Below are 26,314 nucleotides of genomic sequence, written 5' to 3'. Positions count from 1 at the left end.
AATTGTGTGTTTTTTCACGTTATTTGTAAATTATTTTATACATAACGTTTCTGCCAATGTCTCTTATGACCGACAAGAGCTTCTAGATATCAGGACAGCGATTACTCACCACGTACTGGAAGATGATTTTTTCTTTAACGAGTCGGATACAAAGGATTTACTCCAGACACCCGACAAGGCCCTCATCCCCGTCATTCGCAGAAGAATGGAGACGGAGATATTGGGGACGTAGGTCTGGGTGCATTGTAGGGCGAGTGGGTAATCTGCCTTTACCATCGGTCCTATTAACCAACGTACAATCACTGGATAATAAAATAGAGTAAATACGAGCATGTATATCCTACCAACGGGACATTAAAAACTGTAATATAATGCCCTCCGACGAACCATCAAACAGGCAAAGCGTCAATACTGAACTAAGATTGAATTGTACTACACTGGCTCCGACGTTTGTCGGATGTGGCAGGGCTTGCAAACTATTACAGACTACAAAGGGAAGCACAGCCGGGAGCTGCCCAGTGACACGAGCCAGTGACACGAGCCTACCAATTACTTCTATGCTCACTTCGAGGCAAGTAACACTGAAACATGTATGAGAGCATCAGCTGTTCTGGACAACTGTGTGATCACGCTCTCTGACTGTGTTATACATCCCGCCAGAAGTACCTTTAGATTATGTCCTTAAAAACATTATCTCAAAGATCCCCCCCCCCACTACCCTTTCCCTGAGCAAGCCTACCGCACCTCATCCACATTCATAAAGGCGATGATGATGCCGTAGGGCAGGCAGGACAGCAGGTCGATGACAAACCAGATCTTTATGAAGTTCCTCCTGATCAGCTTGGGGTGTGAGATTATCTCCCTACCAGGCCCCATGAAGGTGGTGTGGAAGTCAAGCACGATGTCCACCAGGAATATGACATCCACCACACTGTCCAGCACCAACCACACAAAGTTGTTCAGCTTGGTAATGAAGGACACATTATAGGGCACCATGATTGCCGTGTAGTAGGTGAGGACGAGGATGACCCAGTCCCAGGGGGTCTTGAAGGTGCAGTAGGGGAGGATAATGTGGGAGGGAGTCTTAGGAGCCTCCTGTTTGTACTGGGGGAGGATGATGGAACTTAGCTGGAGAACCTGAGAACACACACAGAGGGATGGAGAGAGAGAAAGTGACTGACGATTACAGTGGCCTATGATAGAAACGATAGATCAATTAAGAATTAAAAAAGTGACTCCAACACAAATGCTGCGTACACATTTTTAGAATCTAGCAAAACTAACCGTTTTCTTGGCAACCATGCATTTTTTCGGGTAGAGTTTGGGGCGGGGTGAGGAGTACTGAAAAGGTGCGACTTTCAGCTTACAATAGGCCATAAGCATACAGCAGATCGCCGATTGTCCTCACTTTGACTATGCTGTAACAACATACTGTAGCACCATGACCAGAATCTCTATTCATTTAAGTGAGCAGATTAGGGCTTTCAGGAGGAATGCAAAATCAACTGGAGACATTTCCAAAAATACTGGTAGACTAGGGGATTTTGGTCATGGACAGTGCTATTCGCAAACACTATCAACATCTTGTTTACATTCTTTTTTGTAACCACAATGTCACAAATCATTTGTATCTACCTTTCCAATTACCTTTAGAGTTTGGGATTTACAAATGTGTGCTTTTCATGTCATTTTTCGTTAGGGAAAATCTGGTCTGTGATAAAATGATTGCTTTAATATAATTATAATGCAGGGTTAATAATAATAATAACAATAATAATAATAAATGCTTTATTATCCAAATGTTTAAAGTGCGTGTGGGTGACAGAGAGAAACAAAATGGTGCGCCTTGTGACCCAAAAGCATAATCAGTGCTCTAACTTTGTTTGAGGTCATGCGGCGGACAGTCAAAACATTTCATTATTAAAGACTGTCTAAAAACATGTTGGTACTTATTTATTGTGCTCCAAAGCCAGGAATGAGTGAGTCACTCAGCTTTATGTAGGTGCCGAGGCTTTATGACCACGCAATCAACTTCATTATTTAGCAGACAACACTTGCTGCTTATGTTTAGTCAACACATACACTACCGTTCAAAAGTTTGTGGTCACTTAGAAATGTCTTTGTTTTTGAAAGAAAATACAATTATTTGTCCATTAAAATAACATAAAATTGATCAGAAATACAGTGAAGACATTGTTAATGTTGTAAATGACTATTGTAGCTGGAAACAGCAGATCTTTTATGGAATATCTGTCACACCCAGATCTGTTTCACCTGTCTTTGTGATTGTCTCCACCCCTCTCCAGGTGTCGCCCATCTTCCCCATTATCCCCTGTGTATTTTGTTCTCTCCCTTCACAGAACTGCACAAACTGGCTCTTACCGGAATAGAAAGAGGAGTGCAAGGCCCCGGTGCACAACTGAGCAAGAGAACAAGTACATTAGTGTCTAGTTTGAGAAACCGATGTTTCTCAAACTAGAAGTTCCTCTGTCTAGACACTAATGTACTTGTCCTCTTGCTCAGTTGTGCACCGGGGCCTCCCACTCCTCTTTCTATTCTGGTTAGAGCCAGTTTGCGCTGTTCTGTGAAGGGAGTAGTACACAGCGTTGTACAAAATCTTCAGTTTCTTGGCAATTTCTCGTATGGAAAAGCCTTCATTTCTCAGAACAAGAATAGACTCACGAGTTTCAGAAGAAAGGTCTTTGTTTCTGGCCATTATGAGCCTGCAATCAAACCCACAAATGCTGATGCTCCAGATACTCAACTAGTCTAAGGAAGGCCAGTTTTATTGCTTCTTTAATCAGAACAGTAGTTTTCAGCTGTGCTAACAATTGCAAAAGGGTTTTCTAATGATCAATTAGCCTTTTAAAATTATAAACTTGAATTAGCTAACACAACGTGCCATCGGAACACAGGAGTGATGGTTGCTTATAAATGGGCCTCTGTACGCGAATGTAGATATTCCATTATAAAAAAGATCTGCCATTTCCAGCTACAATAGTGATTTACAACATTAACAATGTCTACATTGTGTTTCTGATCAATGTTATATTATTTTAAAGGACATAAATTGTGCTTTTCTTTAATAAACACAGACATTTCTAAGTGACCCCAAACTTTTGAACGGTAGTGAGTATCTTAAGAAGATCATGGAATATAATTGAACATTTTCATTTCTCTTAGAATAAATACCTTAGTGTAACAACAGTTTTAGTAAGTCATATGCTACAGTCCAGTTACAGCTTCTTCTGAGCAAGTAAAAACAAAAATAAATGTATTTTTTCAGGTGTGCGTCCAGGACAGAGGAATAGCAATTCTTACACTATTGTTCTAAATTCAATCACCTTCTTCATCCTCATTATTCAGTTCATTGAAATTCAATTTTGAAGTTGTGCACAATTATCAGTTTCTATTTGGTTTATATCACCCATTCATTGTCAGTTAGACACACATTAGTGCCTTGGGACCCAAAAGCATAATCAGTGCTCCCCCTTGCGGTGGTCTGGAGCAATGACGCAGGGTAACGTACTAAACCACAAATTACCTCTAAAACCCGCAGCATAATCTCAAAACTTTTATTTGAGGAACCACTGTACAAGAGGTACCGGTACCGAGTCTATGTGCGGGGTACAGATTAGTCGAGGTAATTTGTAAAGTGACATGCAGAGATAATAAACAGCAAGTAGCAGCATTGTAAAAACAAAGGGGGTGTCAATGTAAATAGTCTGGGTGGCCATTTGATTCATTGTTCAGCAGTCTTGTGGCTTAGGGGTAAAAGCCATTAAGGACCCTTTTGGTCCAAGACTTGGCGCTCTGGTACCGCTTGCCGTGTGGTAGCAGGGAGAACAGTCTATTTGGGTGACTGGAGTCTGACAATTTTTTGGGCCTTCCTCTGACACTGCTTAGAATATAGGTCCTTTCTCAAAGTTCAGGAATGCCACTTACGTCCACTTATATCAGTACTTTTGTAACAACCTAAACATTACGGCTATTAGATCAATTAAGCCTCACATAGCAAAAAATCCTCTGCTTCTCGCTGTATTTTCACGCAGACACAGGGGTGGAGTCAAACCTCTCACTTCGCCTCTTCCTCTCTGTAATGATTCACAAGCTAGGCCTATTTGAAACGTCGCCATCTCATGGCCGCATTTATCCACCAGCTTCAGTACTTGAACACCCTCCGAAAAGCTTAAAAAACCCATTGAAAGCCCCATTCAATATTTGCCCAAAGTTAATATAATTTTTTTTTTTTAAATGAACATAATTCATGATGGATTTTAATAGTTTTAGTTTTTCAAACGGGTTTGTTAATTTTATTTCAGTTGACTGAATCGGTTTTTTTTTTATGATTAGTTTTCATTTTATTTTCGGTTTACTATAATAACCTTGGTGTGTACAGATTTACAGTGTATGACGTAGCATTTACCTCTGCCAGATGGGATTGCTTGGGTTGGCTGACCTCATGCCTGCTCATAGGAGTGAGCTCCTGTGGTGTCGTGTGGTGACTGGTGTTGCGGTTATTATGTGTCAGAGCACGGGTCAGCCGTCCAAACTTGGTACATCCTGCAGACATCAAAAACATTGACACATTTAGCACAGCTTGGTCATATGGAAAGGGTGCATAAATAATATACGCTTCAAAACCACTTGGAGAAAACTAAAAGTGCACACTGTTAAGCATACATTTTAAAATTACTTAACAATTTGTTGTAAGACTAGCAGCTATGGATTCAAAGCTACAGCATCCTTATTGTTCCTACACATTGTAAGCAAACAGCTGAAGGCAGGGCTTTCTCCTGTAGAGCAACATTTTTATGGAATGGTCTGCCTGTCCATGTAAGAGACGAAGACTAGGTCTTGACCTTTAAGTCTATACTGAAGACTCCTCTCTTCAATAGGTCCTATGATTGAGTGTAGTCTGGCCCAGGGTTGCGAAGGTGAATGGCAAGGGACTGGAGTGACGAACCGCCCTTTCTGTCTGTCTGGCTGGCTCCCCTCGCTCCACTGGGAATCTCTAGCACTTTCACATGCCATCCCTAGGAAGGGTGCATCACATAGAGCTAGGCTTTTTTTCCGCTATACTCGACTTAAGCTGGTTGAGTCACTGACGTGATCTTCCTGTTGATATCCCTCTAGTGGTGTCGGGCTGTGCTTTGGCAAAGTGGGTGGTGTTATATCCTGCCTGGTTGGCCCTGTCCGGGGGTATCGTCGGACGGGGCCAAAGTGTCCCGCGACCATCCCTGTCTCAGTCTCCAGTATCTATGCTGCATTAGTCTAAGTGTCAGCGGGCTAGGGTCAGTCTCCTGTCTTATCTGGTGTCCTGTGTGCTCCCTCAAAGTCTTCTCCCTCCCAAGACCATGCCTCAGGACAAAAAAAATTGTAGACCTCCACAAGTCTGGTTCATCCTTGGGAGCAATTTCCAAATGCCTGAAGGTACCACGTTCACCTGTACAAACAATAGTACGCAAGTATAATCACCATGGGACCACGCAGCCATCATACCGCTCAGGAAGGAGACACGTTCTGTCTCCTAGAGATGAACGTACTTTGGTGCGAAAAGTGCAAATCAATCCCAGAACAGCAAAGGACCTTGGTGTAGATGCTGGAGGAAACAGGTACAAAAGTATCTATATCCACAGTAAAATGAGTCCTATATCGATATAACCTGAAAGGCCGCTCAGCAAGAAAGAAGCCACTGCTCCAAAACCGCCATTAAAAAGCCAGACTACGGTTTGCAACTGCACATGGGGACAAAGATTGTACTTTTTGGAGAAATGTCCTCTGGTCTGATGAAACAAAAATTGAACTGTATGGCCATAATGACCATCGTTATGTTTGGAGGAAAAAGGGGGAGGCTTGCAAGCTGAAGAACATCCCAACCGTGAAGCACGGGGTTGGAAGCATCATGTTGTGGGGGTGCTTTGCTGCAGCTTGGCAGACTCTTCCTAGAGCTGGCCGCCCGGCCAAACTGAGCAATCGGGGGAGGAAGGCCTTGGTCAGGGAGGTGACCAAGAACCCAATGGTCACTGACAGAGCTCCAGAGTTCCTCTGTTGAGATGGGAGAACCTTCCAGAAGGACAAATATCTCTGCAGCACTCCACCAATCAAGCCTTTATAGTAGAGTGGCCAGACAGAAGCCACTCCTCAGTGGCTTTTTGCAAACTCTGATTGGAGTTTGCAAAAGGCACCTAAAGGACTCTCAGACCATGAGAAACAAGATTCTCTGTTCTGATGAAATCTGGCACCACCCCTACGGTGAAGCATGGTGGTGGAGGCAGCATCATGCTGTGGGGATGGTTTTCATCGGCAGGGACTGGGAGACTAGTCAGGATCGAGGGAAAGATGAAAGGAGCAAAGTACAGAGATCCTCGACGAAAACCTGCTCCAGAGAGCTCAGGACCTCAGACTGGGGTGAAGGTTCACCTTCCAACAGGACAACGACCCTTAGCACACAGCCAAGACAACGATGCTGTGCAGTGATGCTCCCCATCCAACCTGACAGAGCTTGAGAGGATCTGCAGAGAAGAATGGGAGAAACTCCCCAAATACAGGTGTGCCAAGCTTGTAGCGTCATACCCAAGAAGACTCGAGGCTGTAATCACTGCCAAAGGTGCTTGAACAAAGTACTGAGTAAAGGGTCTGAATACTTATGTAAATGTGATATTTCAGTTTTTAATACATTTGCAAAAATGTATAAAAAAAACGTTTTGCTTTGTCATTATGGGGTATTGTGATGTCATTATGGGGTGATGTCATGATGGGGTGTTGTGATGTCATGATCGGGTATTGTGTGGAGATCCATTTTAGAATAAATCTGTAACGTAACAAAACGTGGAAAAAGTCAAGAGGTCTAAATACTTTCAGAATGAACTGTATAGTGCTACTGCCAGCGCTAAGATTTAGCCTTGACGTAGCCTTGCCTTAGGTTTGTTAAAATAGAGCCCAAGGAATGCTGCTGGAAAAATCAAGAGCTGCTGATGGTCAGAATACAGTTATAATATACTGGACAACCTAATGATTCTTACTCATGATTATATATGGACAGGTAATGTTTTATCCATCTCACCGCATCTCTCCTCCCCCCCTTTCTCTCCTCCCTCTCTCATCTCTCCTCCCCCCTCCGCTCTCCCGTCATCTCCCCTCCGCTCTCCCGTCATCTCCCCTCCGCTCTCCCGTCATCTCTCCTCCCCCCTCCCGTCATCTCTCCTCCCCCCTCCCGTCATCTCTCCTCCCCCCTCCCGTCATCTCTCCTCCCCCCTCCCGTCATCTGTCATCTCTCCTCCTTCCTTCCTCTCTCTCGTCATCTCGCCTCACCCTCCTCTCTCCTCACCCTCCTCTCTCTCCCCTGTCATCTCTCCTCACCCTCCTCTCTCTCCCCTGTCATCTCTCCTCACCCTCCTCTCTCTCCTCCCTCCCTCTCATCTCTCCCCTCTCTCTCCTCCCCCCTGTCACCCCCCCTCCCCATCAGGATGTATGAGCAGCTGCCAGAGGTGCAGAGGAGGAGAGAGGAGGAGAAGAGGAGAGAGGAGTACCGCTCTTACAGACTCAATGCTCAGCTCTACAACAAGGTAGTAGGCTGTTCATACCCACAACTCTACCGCATGGGTCCTGCAGCACGGAGAAAAAAAATGTATGAAATGTATGCATTCGCTCTGGATAAGAGCGTCTGCTAAATGACTAAAATGTAAATGGGTCTTCCGAATGGACAATGACCCCAAGCATACTTCCAAAGTTGTGGCAAAATGGCTTAAGGACAACAAAGTCAAGGTATTGGAGTGGCCATCACAAAGCCCTGACCTCAATCCTATAGAACATTTGTGGGCAGAACTGAAAAAGTGTGTGTGAGCATGGAAGCCTACAAACCTGACTCAGTTGCACCAGCTCTGTCATAAGGAATGGGCCAAAATTCACACAACTTATTGTGGGAAGCTTGTGGAAGGCTACCCGAAACATTTTACCCAAGTTAAATAATTTAAAGGCAATGCCACCAAATACTAATTGAGTGTATGCAAACTTCTGACCCACTGGGAATGTGATGAAAGAAATAAAAGCTGAAATAAATCATTCTCTACTATTATTCTGATGTTTCACATTCTTAAAATAAAGTGGTGATCCTAACTGACCTAAAACAGGGAATTTTTACTGGGATTAAATGTAAGGAATTGTGAAAAACTGAGTTTAAATGTATTTGGCTAAGGTGTACGTAAACTTCAACTGTAAATACATATGGAACTAAAGTCTCACACTCATTCAAATCAAACTTTATTTGTCATATGCGCCGAATACAACAAGTGTAGAATTTACAGTGAAATACTTACAAGCCCTTAACCAAAAGTGCCGTTCAAGAAGAGTTAAGAAAATATTTACCAAGTACACTAAAATAAAAAGTAATAAGTAAATTGCACATGAAGGTGGGGGTGAAGTGACTATGCCTAGATAATAAATAGCGAGTCGCAGCAGTGTAAAAAAATGTCAATGTAAATTGTCCAGTGGTGATTTTATTAATTGTTCAGCAGTTTTATGGCTTGGGGGGGGGGGGTAGAAGCTGTTGAGGAGCCTTTTGGTCCTAGACTTGGCGCTCCGTTACCGTTTGCCGAGCGGTAGCAGAGAAAACGGTCTATAACTGTTGGGTGACTGGAGACATTTTATGGGCTTTCCTCTGACACTGCCTATTATATAGGTCCTGGATGGCAGGAAGCTTGACCGCAGTGATGTACTGTGCCGTTCACGCTACCCTCTGTAGCGCCTTATGGTAAGATGCCGAGCAGTTGCCATACCAGGCGGTGATGCAACCGGTCAGGATGCTCTCGATGTTGCAGCTGTAGAACCTTTTGAGTATCTGGGGACCCATGCCAAATCTTTTCAGTCTCCTGAGGGGGAAAAGGTTTTGTCGTGCCCTCTTCATGACTGTCTTGGTATGTTTGGACCATGATAGTTCGTTGGTGATGTGGACACCAAAGAAACTCTCGACCCGACTCCACAACAGCCCTGTCAATGTTAATGGGGGCCTGTTCGGCCCGCCTTTTCCTGTAGTCCACGATCGGCTCCTTTGTCTTGCGCACAATGAGGGAGAGGTTGTTTTCCTGGCATCACACCACCAGCTCTGTAACCTCCTCCCTATAGGCCATCTCATCGTTGTCGGTGATCAGCCCTACCACTGTTGTGTCGTCAGCAAACTTAATGGTGGTATTGGAGTCGTGTTTGGCCATGCAGTCGTGGGTGAACAGGGAATACAGGAAGGGACTAAGTCCACACCCCTGAGGGACCCCAGTGTTAAGGATCAGCGTGGCAGATGTGATGTTGTCTACTCTTATCACCTGTGGGCGGCCCATTAGGAAGTGCAGGATCCAGTTACAGAGGGAGGTGTTTAGACCCAGAGTCCTTAGCTTAGTGATGAGCTTCGTGGGCACTATGGTGTTGAACGCTGAGCTGTAGTCAATGAACAGAATTCTCACATAGGTGTTCCTTTTGTCCAGGTGAGAAAGGCGAATTGAAGTGGGTCTAGGGTGTCCGGGAGTTTGCTGTTGATGTGAGCCATGACCAGCCTTTCAAAGCACTTCATGGCTACCGATGCGAGTGCCACGGGGTGGTAATCATTTAGGCAGGTTACTTTCGCTTCCTTGGGCACAGGGACTATGGGGGTTTGTTTGAAACATGTAGGTATTACAGACACGGTCAGGGAGAAGTTGAAAATGTCAGTGAAGACACTTGACAGTGAAGAAGTTTCCAGTCATCTGGTGATTTTCAGACACCTATACTGTTATCTTTGAAGTAGAAAGAAGAATCGATATAAGTTTAAATATTAGACATGTGTAAACAGAATGAAGGCCCAGCCCATGTGAGTGTACAAAGCTGGATCAATATCAAATTGACTATTAGACACGTAAAAAACAGAACGTAAGCAGAATCTGTGTGTTGTTTACAACAAGACGTGACTGGTCTTCTTTGCTTATTGCTTTAGAGTTGGTTGAGAGTGGTCTTAGCTCCAGCTTCGTTCTGTGGTGTTAAATAGATGGCTACGTGGCCATGTACAATGTGTAAATCCGAGAGGCTGCTGTCCAAACCACTGGCAGCATCTTTTGGAGTTCCACAAGGATCGATTCTTGGGCCAACCCTATTCTCTGCGAATATTAACAATGTTGCACATTCTGCTGGTGACTCCCTCATCCACCTTTATGCCGACGACACTATCCTGTACACAACTGGCCCCTCTATGAACACTTATGATCACCTTTCAACATAGCTTTAACAATATCCAGCATGCCTTTTCTGACCTTCACCTACTCCTCAATACCCCAAAAACGAAATGTATGCTCTTCAACTGAAACCTACCTCAACCTGCCTACCTTCCTAACATTCTCACCCTGAATGGGTCAGACCTACAGTATGTCGAAACATATAAATACCTTGGTATATGGCTGGACTTGTTACTCTCATGCCAAACCCACATCACCCACCTGCAGTCTAAAGTTAAATCCAGAATTGGTTTCCTATACCTCAACAAAGCATCCTTCACCCACTCTTCCAAGCACACCTTTGTAAAAATGACCATCCTGCCAATGCTGGACTATGGCGATGTACAGTAGGCTTGCCCCCAAAACCTCCTTCAATAAACTAGACTTCTTTTACCACACTGCCATCCGCTTTGTTACCAGTGCCCCCTTTACACCCTGGTCAACTGGCCCTCATTACATACACGACACTAGACCCACTGGTACCAATTTATTTACAAATCCGTCATAGGCGAATCCCCCCTCTACCTCAGCTCACTCCTCAACATCTCCACTACCAAAAGTAACCTGCGCTCTGGTAGATACAGTGCCTTCTGTGACGACCCTCCCACTCTGTCTGCCGTATTCTCTCTGTTCTTGTTTCCTTGTTAGGATGCCGGTGGGCGGAGTTGGAAGGGTCGTCAGCTAAATGGGAAGCACCTGGGCCCGGCTGTGTCCCATGATAAATAGACCTCTTCCACAGTCATTGGGGAAGACTCTCTCCATGCAGACACCTTGTTGTTTTTGGTTGTGGTAGCTAATAAATATATATTTTTGATACTCCTTGTCTCCACGTTGTCTCCCTTTTGTTGCGAACTCTGAGCCGGTTCGTAACACTTCAGAAAGTATTCACACCCTTTGACTGTTGCCACATTTTGTTGTGTTACAGCCTGAATTTAAATACTTTTTTGTCACTGGCCTACAAACAATACCCCATAATGTCAAAGTTGAATTGTGTTTTTCAAAATGTTTACAAATTAATAAAAAATGAAAAGCTGAAATGTCTTGAGTCAATAAGTATTCAACCCCTTCGTTAACAAGTCACATATTAAGTTGCATGGACTCACTCTGTGTGCAATAATAGTGTTTAACATGATTTTTAAATGACTCTGTCTCGAGAGCCCTCTTTGTCTAGAGAAGTAAATTAACAGTTCCAGCACAGTATCTACTACGCTTTGTTTTCGGGACAGACTGGGTCACTCAGAGATCCAATTGTCAATTCTTTGCTTGCCAAGGATTATAGGCTTGAGGTGGCTTCCTTGATCACGCAGGTCACCAGCCCATGTAAGAAACTGGAGAAAATGCAGAGTGGAATGTTTACCTTTTCTACGCCGGTGGCTGGACGGCGTTCGCGCTTGTTCAATCCATCTCTGCCTTGTCGTTTGTCGCTATCCGATTGCCCGGAGTTCGTTTGCCAGGAAGCCATCTCCTGCCTCTCCTCCCCCATCTGACAGCAGAATCGAAGGAGCACAGCAAGAGGAGCATGGCAATCAACGATGGTTGCATGTCACGAGCCGTGGAAAGCAGTCTACACTCCCAATGAGAGGCCCAGAGCGGATACAAACAAAGAATAGTTGCCTGAACTTCCTTCACCTTCATCGCTGAGGGTACATGTGTCTGCCCCGATTACTCTAGGAAGAGTCTTGGTGGGTCCAAACACTTAAGATTGATGGAGGCCACTGTTTTCTTGGGGACCTTCAATCCTGCAGAAATGTTTTGGTACCCTTCCTCATGTCTGTGCCTCGACACAATCCTGTATCGGAGCTCTACAGACAATTCCGTCGACCTGATTACTTGTTTTTTGCTCTGACATGCACTGTCAACTGTGGGACCTTATATAGACAGGTGTGTGCCTTTCCAAATTATGTCCAATCAATTGAATTTACCACAGGTGGACTCCAATCAAGTTGTAGAAACATCAAGGATGATCAATGGAAACAGGATGCACCTGAGCTCAATTTCAAATCTCATAGCAAAGGGTCTGAATATTTATCTAAATAAGCTATTTGTTTTTATTTTTTAATACATTTGCAAAAATTTCAAAAAACCTGTCCGCTTTGTCATTATTGGGTATTGTGTGTAAATTTACGAGAATTAAAAAATAAAATTTGAATAAGGCTGTAACATAAAAAAAGGGAAGGGGTCTGAATACACTGGCCATTCCCAAAGCCTGCACCTCCTATATCGCGTTCATTCCAGTTTTCCGTCACCAACACCTGGAACGAGTTGCAAAAGACCCTTAAACTAGACAATACTATCCCAGCACACTCCTTCAAAAACATTAACTGTGCTGCTATCTGATTATTATGTCTGTTGTTTTGCCTTGGACTTTTCTGCTCTAACCCACTGTGAATATTTGTTATTGTTGTATATTTGATGAATTTGTACCTTTAATATGGTATTGTGTGTTCTCTTGCTCACTGTTGCAATGTTATCCCTCTTGGCTAGGTCGTTATTGTAAATTAAAATTGGTTCTCCTCAATTGACTTATCTGGTTAAAAACAAGTTTTTAATTTAACCTTTATTTAACTAGGCAAGTCAGTTAATTAAGAACAAATTATTATTTACAATGACGGCATACCCCGGTCAAAACCTCACCCGGACGATTCTTGGTCAATTGTGCGCCGCCCTTTGGGACTCCCAATCACAGCCGGTTAAGATACAGCCTGGAAACGAAGCAGGGATTGTAGTGACACCTCTAGCACTGAGATGCAGTGCCTTAGACAGCTGCGCCACTCGGGAGCCCCAAAATGAAGGTGAAATAAATACCAGAGAGAATTAGGGCTTTGAAATAGCCCTCAGGTCTCAAAGCTCAGATCCTCTTTCACTTTGTCTCTTAGGGAGATTAATTCAGCTATTTTCCCCAAAGTACATCAAGGTAAAAGGAGACCGGTGGCAGAGACCCATACAGGCAACAGTAGCAGCCTCCTCACAATAAAGCTCACCAGTTTGTAGTCCAAAAAAAACATAAATTAGTTACCTCTGGTTTGTTCGGCTATTCCTATGGGCCTATATTCTTATATTGCTCTCTATGACACTGCAACAGATACAATTGACCTCTCCCAGATGAAAAGAGGGTTAGGAGTTGTGTAACTCATTGTGTCACCAGGGCAGAGCAACACTCCACATGTAAAGAGCCCCCAATCTGTACTGGAACAGCACAAAAGAGCCTTGTAAAACAGGCTAATGCACATCCTGCTAGCTTTATAGAACAAAGAGAAAACGACCTGACCAGAACACCATGACAACCAAATACAATGCGACGACTATACAAATAGCAAGAACAAGTCAAAGCATTACCCCTCAAAAAACTGTATATGATAATAAAATACTTTCTACTCAAATACAGTAAATAATGGACAATTTGGAATTCAAAGCGTGGAGGACCAAAGGGAAAACACACCCACTCAACCATTTACATTTTAGTCATTTAGCAGACGCTCTTATCCAGAGCGACTTACAGTAGTGAATGCATACATTTTCTTTTTTTCCCGGTGGCGTTGCAAACACCATGCTCTACCAACTGAGACACACGGGACCGCCGTGGCTTTGTGAGACGCAGAGTAGGTGAATGGATGATCTCCACATGTGTGGTTCCCACCATGAACCATGGATGAGGTGGTGTGATGGTGTGGGGTTGCTTTGCTGGTGACACTGTCAGTGATTTATTTAGAATTCAAGGCACACTTAACCAGCATGGCTACCACAGCATTCTGCAGCGATACGCCATACCATCTGGTTTGCGCTAAGTGGGACTATCATTTGTTCTTCAACAGGACAATAACCCAACGCACCTCCAGGCTATTTGACCAAGGAGAGTGATGGAGTGCTCCATCAGATGACATGGCCTCCACAGTCACCCGACCTCATCCCAATGGAGATGGTTTGGGATGAGTTGGAACGCAGAGTGAAGAAAAAGCAGCCAACAAGTGCTCAGCATATGTGGGAACTCCTTCAAGACTGTTGGAAAAGCATTCCAGGTGAAGCTGGTTGAGAGAATGCCAAGAGTGTGCAAAGCCGTCATCACGCCAAAGGGTGGCTACTTTGAAGAATGTAAAATCTATTTTGATTTGTTTAACACTTTTTTGGTTACTACATTATTCCACGTGTTATTTCATAGTTTTGATGTCTTCACTATTATTCTATAATGTAGAAAATAGCTTAAAAAAATTAGAAAAACCCTTGAATGAGAATGTGTCCAAACTTTTGACTTGTATTGTGTATATATATTTTAAACAGAACAAATCTGAGGGGGCACATTCCCCTGTGCCCTCTGGCAAGAACAGAGCCCAGGGCCAAGACCAAACAACACACAGTGCCTTCAAAAAGTATTCAGACTCCTTGAATTGTTCAACATTTTGTTACATTATAGCCTTGTTCTAAAATGTATTAAATAAAAAACAATCCTCAGCAATCTACACACAATACCCCATAATGACAAAGCAAAAACAGGTTGCACTCAGACCCTTTGCTATGAGACTCGAAATTGAGCTCAGGTGCATCATATTTCCATTGATCATCCTTGAGATGTTTCTACAACTTGGAGTCGTTGTTTCTACAACTGTGCTAAATTCAATGAATTGGACATTATTTGGTAAGGCACACACCTGTCTATATAAGGTCCCACAGTTGATAGTGCATGTCAGAGCAAAGACCAAGTAATCAGGTGAAAGGAATTGTCCGTAGAGCTCCGAGACAAGATTGTGTCAAGGCACAGATCAGGGGAAGGGTACCAAAAAAATGTATGCAGCATTGAAGTTCTCCAAGAACAGTGGCCTCCATCATTCTTTAATGGAAGAAGTTTGGAAGAACCAAGACTCTTCCTAGAGCTAGCCCCCCGTCCAAACTGAGCCATCGGGGGAAAAGGGCCTTGGTCAGGGAGGTGACCAAGAACCCGATGGTCACTCTGACAGAGCTCCTCTGTCGAGATGGGAGAACATTCCAGAAGGACAACCATCTCTGCAGTACTCCACCAAATCAAGCCTTTATGGTAGAGTGGCCAGACGGAAGCCACTCCTCAGTAAAAGGCACCTAACAGCCCGCTTGGAGTTTGACAAAAAGCACCTAAAAACTCTCAGACCATGAGTAACAAGATTCTCTGGTCTGATGAAATCAAGATTGAACTCTTTGGCCTGAATGACAAGCGTCACGTCTGGAGGAAACCTGGCACCATCCCTACGAGGAAGCACGGTGGTGGCAGCATCATGCTGTGGGAAGTTTTTCAGAGGCAGGAACTGTGAAAATAGTCAGGATCGAGGCAAAGATGAACGGAGCAAAGTACAGAGAGAGATCCTTGATGAAAACCTGCTCCAGAGCACTCAGGACCTCAGACTGGGGTGAAGGTTCACCTTCCACCAGGCAATGACCCTAAGCACACAGCCAAGACAACGCAGGAGTGGCTTCAGGACAAGTCTCTGAATGTCCTTGAGCGGTCCAGCGAGAGCCCGGACTTGAACCCAATCGAACATCTCTGAAGAAACCTGAAAATAGCTGTGCAGCAACGCTCCCCATCCAACAGAGCTTGAGAGGATCTGCAGAGAAAAATGGGAGAAACTCCCCAAATACCAGTGTGTGCCAAGCTTGTAGAGTCATACCCAAGAAGACTCAATGCTTTAAATCGCTGCCAAAAGTGCTACAACAAAGTACTGAGTAAAGGGTAAAAATACCTATACACTGAGTAAAAATACCTATATAAATATAATATTTCCGTTTTTAATAAATTTGCAAAACATTCTAAAAAACAGTTATTGCTTTGTCATTATGGGGTATAGTGTGTAGATTGATGAGGGAAAAAGGTTTTTATCAATTTTAGAATAAGGCTGTAACGTAACAAAATGTAGAAAAAGTCAAGGGGTCTGAATTCTTTCCGAGGGCACTCATATAAGAGGAAAGGGGAAAAACAACCACTTCTGATCATATCAGCCACAAGACCATTCCATCTCCAGTAATTCATAGACTGGCTCTTCATAACAAGCAAATAGCCAGAGACTTACCTGGAGTGGACTCGTCCTTATCCTTAGTGGACTCGTACTCGATGGGCTGCTTGACGAAAGTGAGGTCTTTGAAGGTGCACAGGAAGAGAACCACTTTGTCATTCTCATTTCTGATGGGGGCCACCTGCATGTAGAACCACACTGGTACCCCTGCAGGCAGAATAGATTCTTTACAATGTAGTATTAATAATTGCTTTTCTCATAAGGTGCACATTACATTTTGTTTATATTTTCCTTTCTATACAATAATCTACAGTACATATACAATGGCAACAATTAAATTGGAACACTCACTGTTCTTCCTGTATAGAAGGACCTCAAAGCAGTTGGACTCATAAGAAGCAAAGGTCTCTTTGACTTTGTCTGTCGTCTTCTTGTCCGTCAGCTCTCCATACATAAAACTGGAAGAAAAGTGACAAATAAGATCAAAAGGATTAGTCATCTGACATATGACCCTTAAAGGGATACTTCAGGATTTTGGCAATGAGGTAGTTTCGCGATCCAATGCTAACTAGCGTTATCGCAATGACTGGAAAACTATGGGTATCTGCTAGCATGAAGTTTTTCATTTACCATGTGACGCTGACCACAGTGTATTGTGGGATTGTTTCTGAAGTTAGAGCTGCTTTGGAGAAAACCTTAAACCCAACTTTTAGAACAACATTACAATACTATAGCAACTGATTTAAGAGTTTGTAATTTGGGAATGTTTTCTTGGGGTGCTCTAAATTACTATTATATGCATATCTGGCATTGAGAAATAGGTGCTACACTGTCTTTAACCTGTCTGGGCTAGGGGGCAGTATTTTTCACGGCCGGATGAAAAACGTACCCAATTTAAACAGGTTACTACTCTGGCCCAGAAACTAGAATATGCATATTATTAGTAGATTTGGATAGAAAACACTCTGAAGTTTCTAAAACTGTTTGAATGGTGTCTGTGAGTATAACAGAACTCATATGGCAGGCAAAAACCTCAGAAAAAGTCAACCAGGAAGTGGAGGATCTGAGAATTGTAGTTCTTCTTTCTAGTCCCTTTCGAAACTACAGTATCTGTGGGGTTACGTTGCACTTCCTAGGGCTTCCATTGGCTGTCTAAAGCCTTCAGAAAGTGGTTTGAGCATTCTCCTGTCACTGGGCAGATAATAGGAGCTCAGTTTCTGAGTGGACTGCCTGGCAACAAAGGGATTGGATATGCGCAGTCACGCTGTTCCTTCTTTTTCTCCTTGAATGAATACGATATTGTCCGGTTGGAATATTATCGCAATTTTACATTAAAAATACCATAAAGATTGATTTTAAACAGCGTTTGACATGCTTCTAAGTACGGTAATGGAACATTTTGACTTTTCGTCTCTGGTTCCGCGCTCGCGCGTTATGCCTTTAGATAAGTGATCTGTACGCACGAACAAAACGGAGGTATTTGGACATAAATATGGATTATTTGGAACAAAAACAACATTTCTTGTGGAAGTAGCAGTCCTGGGAGTGCATTCTGATGAAGATCAGCAAAGGTAAGAGAATATTTCTAATACTAATTCTGAGTTTAGGTTGCCCCGAACTTGGCGGGTGTCTGTATAGCTCACCGTGATGGCTGAGCTATATTGCTTGGTCCCGTGTGGCTCAGTTGGTAGAGCATGGTGTTTGCAACGCTAGGGTTGTGGGTTCAATTCCCACGGGGGACCAGTACGAAGGGAAAAAAAAGGTATGAAATGTATGCATTCACCACTGTAAGTCGCTCTGGATAAGAGCGTCTGCTAAACGACTAAAATGTAAATGTAAATATTGACAAATGTGCTTTCTCCGTAAAGCTATTTTAAAATCTGACACAGCGGTTGCATCCAGGGGTAGTCTGTCTATAATTCTTTAAATAATTGTTATATATTTTGTCAACATTTATGATGAGTATTTTTGTAAATTGATGTGCACATTCACCGGACGTTTTGGTGGGAATACATTTTCTGAACATCACGCGCCAATGTAAAATGCTGTTTTTGGATATAAATATGAACTTTATCGAACAAAACATACATGTATTGTGTAACATAATGTCCTAGGAGTGTCATCTGATGAAGATCGTCAAAGGTTAGTGCTTCATTTACCTATGTTTTGGGTTTTGTTGACATGTCCTTGCTTGGAAAATGGCTGTGTGATTATTTTTGTCTATGTACTCTCCTAACATAATCTAATGTTTTGCTTTCGCTGTAAAGCCTTTTTGAAATCAGACAATGTGGTTACATCAAGGAGAAGTGCATCTTTAAAATGGTGTAAAATAGTTGTATGTTTGAGAAAGTTGAATTATGACATTTGCTGTTTTTGAATTTTCCACCCTGATATAGCCCATAGAAGTTAAGGAGCTCTTTTAGTACCTCAGACTCAGTGACTGCCTGCAGGGAGAAACTTTGTAGCGGGGCAGGGGGGAAAAAAGAGGGAGAAGCATCAGGGATAGTCGCATTAGAAGGGGTGGGAGATGAAGAAATGTTGGATGGGCAAGGAGGCATGGCTGAGTCAAATAGGAATCCTGACTTAATGAAGTGGTGATTAAAGATCTCAGCCATGTGCTTCTTGTCAGTAACAACCATATCATCAACATTAAGGGACATTAAGGGACACGTGAGGAAATACTAAGGTGTCTAAGGTGCAGGGTTACGTCACCGGGAGCAAACTACCTGCCCTCCAGGACACCTACAGCACCCAGTGTCACAGGAAGGACAAAAAGATGATCAAGTACAACAACCACCCGAGCCACTGCCTGTTTACCCCACTACCATCCAGAAGGCGAGGTCAGTACAGGTGCATCAAAGCTGGGACCGAGAGACTGAAAAACAGCTTCTATCTCAAGGCATTAGACTGTTAAACAGCCATCACTAACACAGAGGCTGCTGCCTACATACAGACTTGGAATCATTGGCCACTTTAATAAATGGATCTCTAGTCATTTTAATAATACCACTTTAATAATGTTTACATATCTTGCATTACTCATCTCATATGTATATACTGTCTTTTATACCATCTGTTGCATCTTGCGTATGCCGCTCTGTCATTGCTCATCCATATATTTCCATGTACATATTCTTATTCCATTCCTTTACTTAGGATGTGTGTGTGTGTGTGTGTGTGTGTGTGTGTGTGTGTGTGTGTGTGTGTGTGTGTTATATATATATATATATATATATATATATATATATATATATATATATATATATATATATATATATGTTGTTGAATTGTTAGATTACATGTTAGATATTGCTGCATTGTCGGAACTAGAAGCACAAGCATTTCGCTACACTCGCAATAACATCTGCTAACCATGTGTATGTGACCAATACAGTTTGATTTGGAAATTGGTTCCATTTGAAACAATTTCTATGCTCACCAGGCAGTACAGGCACTCATTCAGTACTAGTGGAACACCAGATACCAAGGGGTTTTCAGTGACTCCTGTACTGTGATGTTCAGAATTACTTCACTTCATGAAAGCCCTTTTGAAAGCATTCTACAGTGGTTTAGAGTTCATCTTTAACAGCAGATACATTACACCTACAAAGGGGAAAATAAGATGATTACTATACCACAACCATCCTTACCTGCAAGTGCTGCTCTTCTGCATAACCTCCGTCCTGGAGAACCCTGAGAGCTTGCAGAATTCGTCATTACTGTAAACTACAGGCCACTCCACGATCTGGGCATTCCCCAGGATGAAGCTGGTCTCTGAAGAGAGGTCAGGGAAACAGGTGTGTGGTGAGGGCTGAAATATTCAGATGGGTTGGCACAACCCATTGGTGATGTGTGTCCAATACAGTGATGACGTATCCCTCAAATGTCTGTTTTTTGTTCCAAACAATTACGGCACTACATTCAGTAGCTTATTCTATATCCGCAACAACAATCATGCTTCAATGGAATTAAGATTAGAGTGATTGGTTGATACACTTGGAATCCAGTACGATTAGTAAAGAAACTTTATTGTATTGTAATTTTTTCCACCAACTACCACACACAAATGCCATCAATCAGAGAGGGAGTTTACAGCACATATAATGCATGAACTCTACTGCCAACTCCACGCCAGTCTCTGCATTAGGGATTCTATGCATCAGCTGCAGCAGTTTTACTGGATGTGAGATAAACAAGTAGTAGAGGGGTTAATTCTACTTGAAGAGAGAAATAACAAGCAATATTATCCTTACAACAGCATGAAACTTACTTCAAATTAGGTATTGATTTAAAATGAAATTGATTCTCAATTAGTTAAACAGCATGTTCTGCTTTACTGCAACTTTTCAAGCCTGTAGCCTAACACTTTGGCAAGAAGTAATATAACCTAAACACTCTACAATCAGCCAAATATAAGAGAACAGTCTAATGATTGCTGAATGGATTGTAAACCCTCCGCATCAGAACAGCCTCAATTCGTCGGGACATTTACTCTACAAGGTGTCGAAAGCGCTCCACAGGGATGTTGGCACATGTTGACTGCAGTGCTTCCCACAGTAGTGTCAAGTTGGCTGGATGTCCTTTCAAACCTCATGAAGCTGGTTGAGAGAATGCCAAGAGTGTGCAAAGCTGTCATCAAGGCAAAGGGTGGCTACTTTGAAGAATCTCAAATATAAAATCTATTTTTATTTTTTAGCACTTTTTTGGTTACTACATGATTCCATGTGTTATTTCATAGTTTTGATGTCAATGCCATTGCCCTCTTTGTGTACAGCGAACTAGCATTCCCACCGAACACTTCCGGTGAATTTACTAAATTGCTCACGATAAACGTTCACAAAAAAACGTAATTATTTTAAGAATTATAGATACAGAACTCCTTTATGCAATCGCGGTGTCCGATTTTAAAATAGCTTTTCGGTGAAAGCACATTTTGCAATATTCTGAGTAGATAGCCCGGCCATCATGGCTAGCTATTTTGACACCCACCAAGTTTGGTACTCACCAAACTCAGATTTACTATAAGAAAAATCGGATTACCTTTGCTGTTCTTCGTCAGAATGCACTCCCAGGACTTCTACTTCAACAACAAATGTTGTTTTGGTTCCAAATAATCCATAGTTATATCCAAATAGCGGCGTTTTGTTCGTGCGTTCAAGACACTATCCGAAGGGTAAAGAAAGGTGACGCGCCCGGCGCGTTTCGTGACAAATTTCGAAATATTCCATTACCGTACTTCGAAGCATGTCAAACGCTGTTTAAAATCAATTTTTATGCGATTTTTCTCGTAAAAAAGCGATAATATTCCGACCGGGAAACCCTGTTTTCGTTCAAAGACGAAAAAATTAAAACATGGAGTCGTCTCGTGCACACGCCCCCAGTCTCATTGTTCTCAGATCGACCACTATCCAAATGCGCTACTGTTTTTCAGCCATGGCCTGCAAAGTCATCATTCAACGTTCTGGCGCCTTCTGAGAGCCTATGGGAGCGTTAGAAAATGTCACGTTACAGCAGAGATCCCCTGTTTTGGATAGAGATGATCAAGAAGGCCAAGAAATGGTCAGAGAGGGCGCTTCCTGTTTGGAATCTTTTTGGCCTGCCAAATGAGTTCTGTTATACTCACAGACACCATTCAAACAGTTTTAGAAACTTTGGAGTGTTTTCTATCCAAAGCTAATAATTATATGCATTTCTAGTTTCTGGGCAGGAGTAATAATCAGATTAAAATCGGGTACGTTTTTTATCCGGCCGTGAAAATACTGCCCCCTATCCATAACAAGTTAAGTTAGTTTAATCACGTAATAATAATTACGGATCATTTATTTGATAAAAATAAGTCTTCAGTTTAATGATGCCAAAGACACAATTCCATATGTGTCATTTCATAGTTTTGATGTCTTCACTATTATGTAGGACAGGGGTTCTTAAACCTTTCAGCCTGGGACCCAAATTAGAAATTCTGTGTTTTCCTGGGACCCAAGCTTATTAAAACATGCAACTATATGTAAATATTGGTACAATTCATTGCCCTTATGTCTAAAATAAATACAATATTAGACAAAAACAAATAACAATTAAATGAAATAGCCATATAAATAGCTAGTCATGTTAATTTCCCCCATTCAAAACTATTTTATATCTGTCTAGGTTGGAACTGTTGCTGTTAAAATTCAATAAATAATTTCATTCTGAACTGGAACAAACTGATTGATCACATCACACAGATGCAGAACAGACACGCAAGCTTTTTGATAGTGCAACCCTAAGTAACAGTACAGATTAAGATGAAAAATGATCAGGTCTACATTACATCTTACTGTAGAAATTATTGTCGAAGTCTAAGTTGGAGCTGTTGCTGTTAAAATAGAAGTCATCATTTTTTTTTCTGAACTGGAATAAACTGATTGATCCAGGCTGTATCACATCCGGCCGTGATTGGGAGTCCCATAGGGTGGCGCACAATTATCCCAGCGTCGTCCTGGTTTGGCCGGCGTAGACCGTCATTGTAAGTAATGATTTGTTCTTAACCTGTTGGGGCTAGGGGGCAGTATTTGCACGGCCAGATAAAAAATAAAAAAACGTACCCGATTTAAACTGGTTACTACTCTTGCCCAGAAACGAGAATATGCATATAATTAGTAGATTTGGATAGAAAAAAAACACAAACGTTTCTAAAACTGTTTGAATGGTGTCTGTGAGTATAACAGAACTCATATGGCAGGCCAAAACCTGAAAAGATTCCATACAGGAAGTGCCCTGTGTGACAATTTATTGTCCTTCTGTAGCCTCTCTATCGAAAATACAGCATCTGTGCTGTAACGTGACATTTTCTAAGGCTTCCATTGGCTCTCAGAAGGCGCCAGAAAGTGTAATGAGGTGTCTGCAGTCTCTGGGCGAAGTACAGCAGCTCTGTTTGTTACTGGTCAGGCTGAGGACAGTGACATTGGAGATGCGCGTTCATGAGAATTCTCCATGTTTTTCTTTCAGACTTTGAATGAATACAACGTCGCCCGGTTGGAATATTATTGCTATTTTACGAGAAAAATCGCATAAAAATTGATTTTAAACAGCGTTTGACATGCTTCGAAGTACGGTAATGGAATATTTTGAATTTTTTTTGTCACGAAATGAGCTTGCGCGTCACCCTTCGGATTGTGACCTGAACGCACGAACAAAACGGAGCTATTTCAATATAACTATGGATTATTTGGAACCAAAACAACATTTGTTGTTGAAGTAGAAGTCCTGGGAGTGCATTCTGACGAAGAACAGCAAAGGTAATCCAATTTTTCTTATAATAAATCTGAGTTTGGTGAGGGCCAAACTTGGTGGGTGTCAAATTAGCTAGCCGTGATGGCCGGGCTATGTACTCAGAATATTGCAAAATGTGCTTTTGCCGAAAAGCTATTTTAAAATCTGACACCGCGATTGCATAAAGGAGATCTGTATCTATAATTCTTAAAATAATTGTTATGTATTTTGTGAACGTTAACTGTGAGTAATTTAGTAAATTCACCGGAAGTTTGCTAGTTCTGAACATCACATGCTAATGTGAAAAGCTGGTTTTTGATATAAATATGAACTTGATTGAACAAAACATGCATGTATTGTATAACATAATGTCCTAGGAGTGTCATCTGATGAAGATCAAAGGTTAGTGCTGCATTTAGCTGTGGTTTTTGTGACATATATGCTTGCTTTGAAAATGGCTGTGTGATTATTTTTGGCAGGGTACTCTCCTGACATAATCTAATGTTTTGCTTTCGCTGTAAAGCCTTTTTGAAATCGGACAATGTGGTTAGATTAACGAGAGTCTCATCTTTAAAATGGTGTAAAATAGTCATATGTTTGAGAAATTTAAGTTATAGCATTTATGGAGGTATTTGTATTTCGCGCCACGCGATTCCACTGGCTGTTGACTAGCGTCCCACCTTCCCAGGGAGGTTAACTGACTTGCCTAGTTTATAAAAGGGAAGATGCTATGGGTGTAAGATGGCACAGTGATGCCATCTGTTGGTAAATTTTAATTACTGCAACTCCAGTGTTTTTACCGGTGTGCTTGAGATACCCGGATGTATTGCAATGTACTGAACAAGACTGGTTACTCGCATCAATGCCTCTGTCTCGTCATTTAACATTCGAACCGTTGCAGTTAAAATACAAGTCATAATTTTTATTCTGAACTGGAATAAACTGATTGAAGCAATATACTTTTTGGAGGCAAACACACACAGTTCTGGGTTGCTCATCTACAGCAGGAAGCGGTCTCCTGCCTGACTGAGAAAGCAGTAGATGTTCTGGTCCTGTTTTGCACCACGTACCTATGTCAGTCAGGGTTCTCAACTCTGGATTACTTCAGAAACAAGTACAGAATGCTGAGCATGACTTCAATGTTACACTGTCAAAAAATGAGCCCAGAATAGACATGCTTGTTAAAAACTTCAACCAGCTGCACACCTCTCATTAGGACTGTGTGTGTGTTTTCTGGTCTACATCCGTGTGATAAAAAAATGTTAAATCCTTTTTTTATTTAAATTGAACCTTTTTATTTTTTTTTAATAGGACAGGAGCTTTCAATTCACTAACAAAACAAACCTAGTAATAATTTCCAACATGAACAGTTTCGGGTTTTTTTCTTCCTTTCTTCAGGTAACAACTTAACACATTTTGATAGTGATAACAGTGAAAAGACTGTCTGTCAACAATCCCAAATGGGAAACCTACAAATTAAGTGTTTTAGGTGGCTGGGACAGACGCGCCGCAGCATGAACAGACAGGGGGCTTGTCTGCGAGGACTGCGGGTTCCCGCACAGGCTTGTCACCTGACTGTCTAAGGGGAGTATTGATGGGCGAGGGAGCGGCCGACCAGTGATCACCTGGCTCTTTGCCCAGTGCCTCAGGCCCCATGTGACTTGCTGGGGTTCCGTCTTTTGTCACGCGACCCCTATGACCATCAGGGTTCTGAGTAGGTGCTGGCTCAGCAATCCGAAAGTCAACCCCGTTACGACGGTACAGTGATCCATTCACTTCGACCAAGTAGGAGCGTGGTGCCACTTCCTGTACACAGGATCCGAGTCTCCAGAGGCCCGTCCGGTCCCCTGGTAGTGGCTTCATTCGCACTGTTTCACCCACCCTGAGCTCAGGTAAGTAAGTCTTTTGCTTATTTGTCATAGATGAACTTGGAGACCTGTATTCTGTGATGTAGCATCACCAGCATGTCTGTCACCTTACATGGCTCCAGGAGAGTGCTGGCTACAGGCAGAGCTGCTTTTAAGCACCGTGCCATGAGGCCGGGCTTCTATCCATGCCTTCTGTCGGGGTATTGCGCCACTACAAGATTGCTTTCCAGGCAGCTTTGCCCTCTTGCAGAGCTTTTTTTGCAGACGTTCTTTGCGATTTTGATGGCTGACTCCGCCTTCCCCTTAGCTTTTCAGTGTCGTGGTGATGAGGTGACGTGCTCGAATTCCCATTCTGCAGCAAATTTTCAGAACTCAAATCCAGAGAATTGGGGTGCAGTATCTGAAGTTACCCTATCTGGCTGGCCATAGTGGGCAAACTGAGCCTTGCAGCATTTGATCGTTGTCTCTGCTAAAAGGTCGGGGAGGAGGTCAATCTCCCAGAAGTCTGAGTAATGATCGACTACCAGCAGAAAGTCTTTGCCACTGTGCTGGAAGAGATCTAGACTTACTATCTGCCAGGGGCGCATCGGTAGCTCGTGGGACATCATCGTCTCTCTCCGTTGCTCAATGGCATATTCATTGCAGACTGTGCATTTATTGACAGTCTGATTTCACTCTACATTCCTGGCCAAAACAGTGTGTCACATGCTTGTCTGTAACAGGCCTCACCTCCTATGTGACTTGAGTGCACGCGCGCCAACATCTCAGGGCGCAGAGACAAAGGAACAACGACTCTTACCCTTGAATATTACTCCGTTTTGAACACTGAGCTCCTCTTTGACTGGCCAATATTCTCTGACGTCTAAAGCAGTTTCTTCCTTGCAGTCGGGCCAGCCCATGAGAATCACAGACCTCAATGCCTGGAGTTGCTCGTCCCCATCTGTGTGCTGTCTGATTTGTAAACGCGCTGGTCCGTAACATTGAGGTA

At 42.7% G+C, this 26,314-nt stretch overlaps 1 protein-coding gene across 1 annotated transcript in view; it reads right to left on the bottom strand.

The window, feature by feature from the left end:
- The window catches only part of LOC106610918 (potassium voltage-gated channel subfamily H member 5), a 92,513-nt gene extending 66,582 nt beyond the window's left edge, over positions 1 to 25,931 (bottom strand). Inside the window, exons 1-7 of the mRNA XM_045724261.1 lie at positions 25,737 to 25,931; positions 24,983 to 25,264; positions 19,858 to 20,018; positions 16,559 to 16,665; positions 16,265 to 16,414; positions 4,427 to 4,563; positions 745 to 1,137 (exon numbers count right to left, since the gene is read on the bottom strand). Coding sequence (XP_045580217.1) covers positions 745 to 1,137; positions 4,427 to 4,563; positions 16,265 to 16,414; positions 16,559 to 16,665; positions 19,858 to 20,018; positions 24,983 to 25,264; positions 25,737 to 25,931 — 1,425 coding nt within the window. The remainder of the gene's footprint in view (positions 1 to 744; positions 1,138 to 4,426; positions 4,564 to 16,264; positions 16,415 to 16,558; positions 16,666 to 19,857; positions 20,019 to 24,982; positions 25,265 to 25,736) is intronic.
- Between the last annotated feature and the right edge of the window lie 383 nt (positions 25,932 to 26,314).

Source organism: Salmo salar, chromosome ssa09 (genome assembly GCF_905237065.1).
Source record: "Salmo salar chromosome ssa09, Ssal_v3.1, whole genome shotgun sequence".
Lineage (NCBI taxonomy): Eukaryota > Metazoa > Chordata > Actinopteri > Salmoniformes > Salmonidae > Salmo > Salmo salar.
Note: the sequence above shows the minus strand (reverse complement) of the source record. Positions and strands in the feature narration are given on the sequence as shown.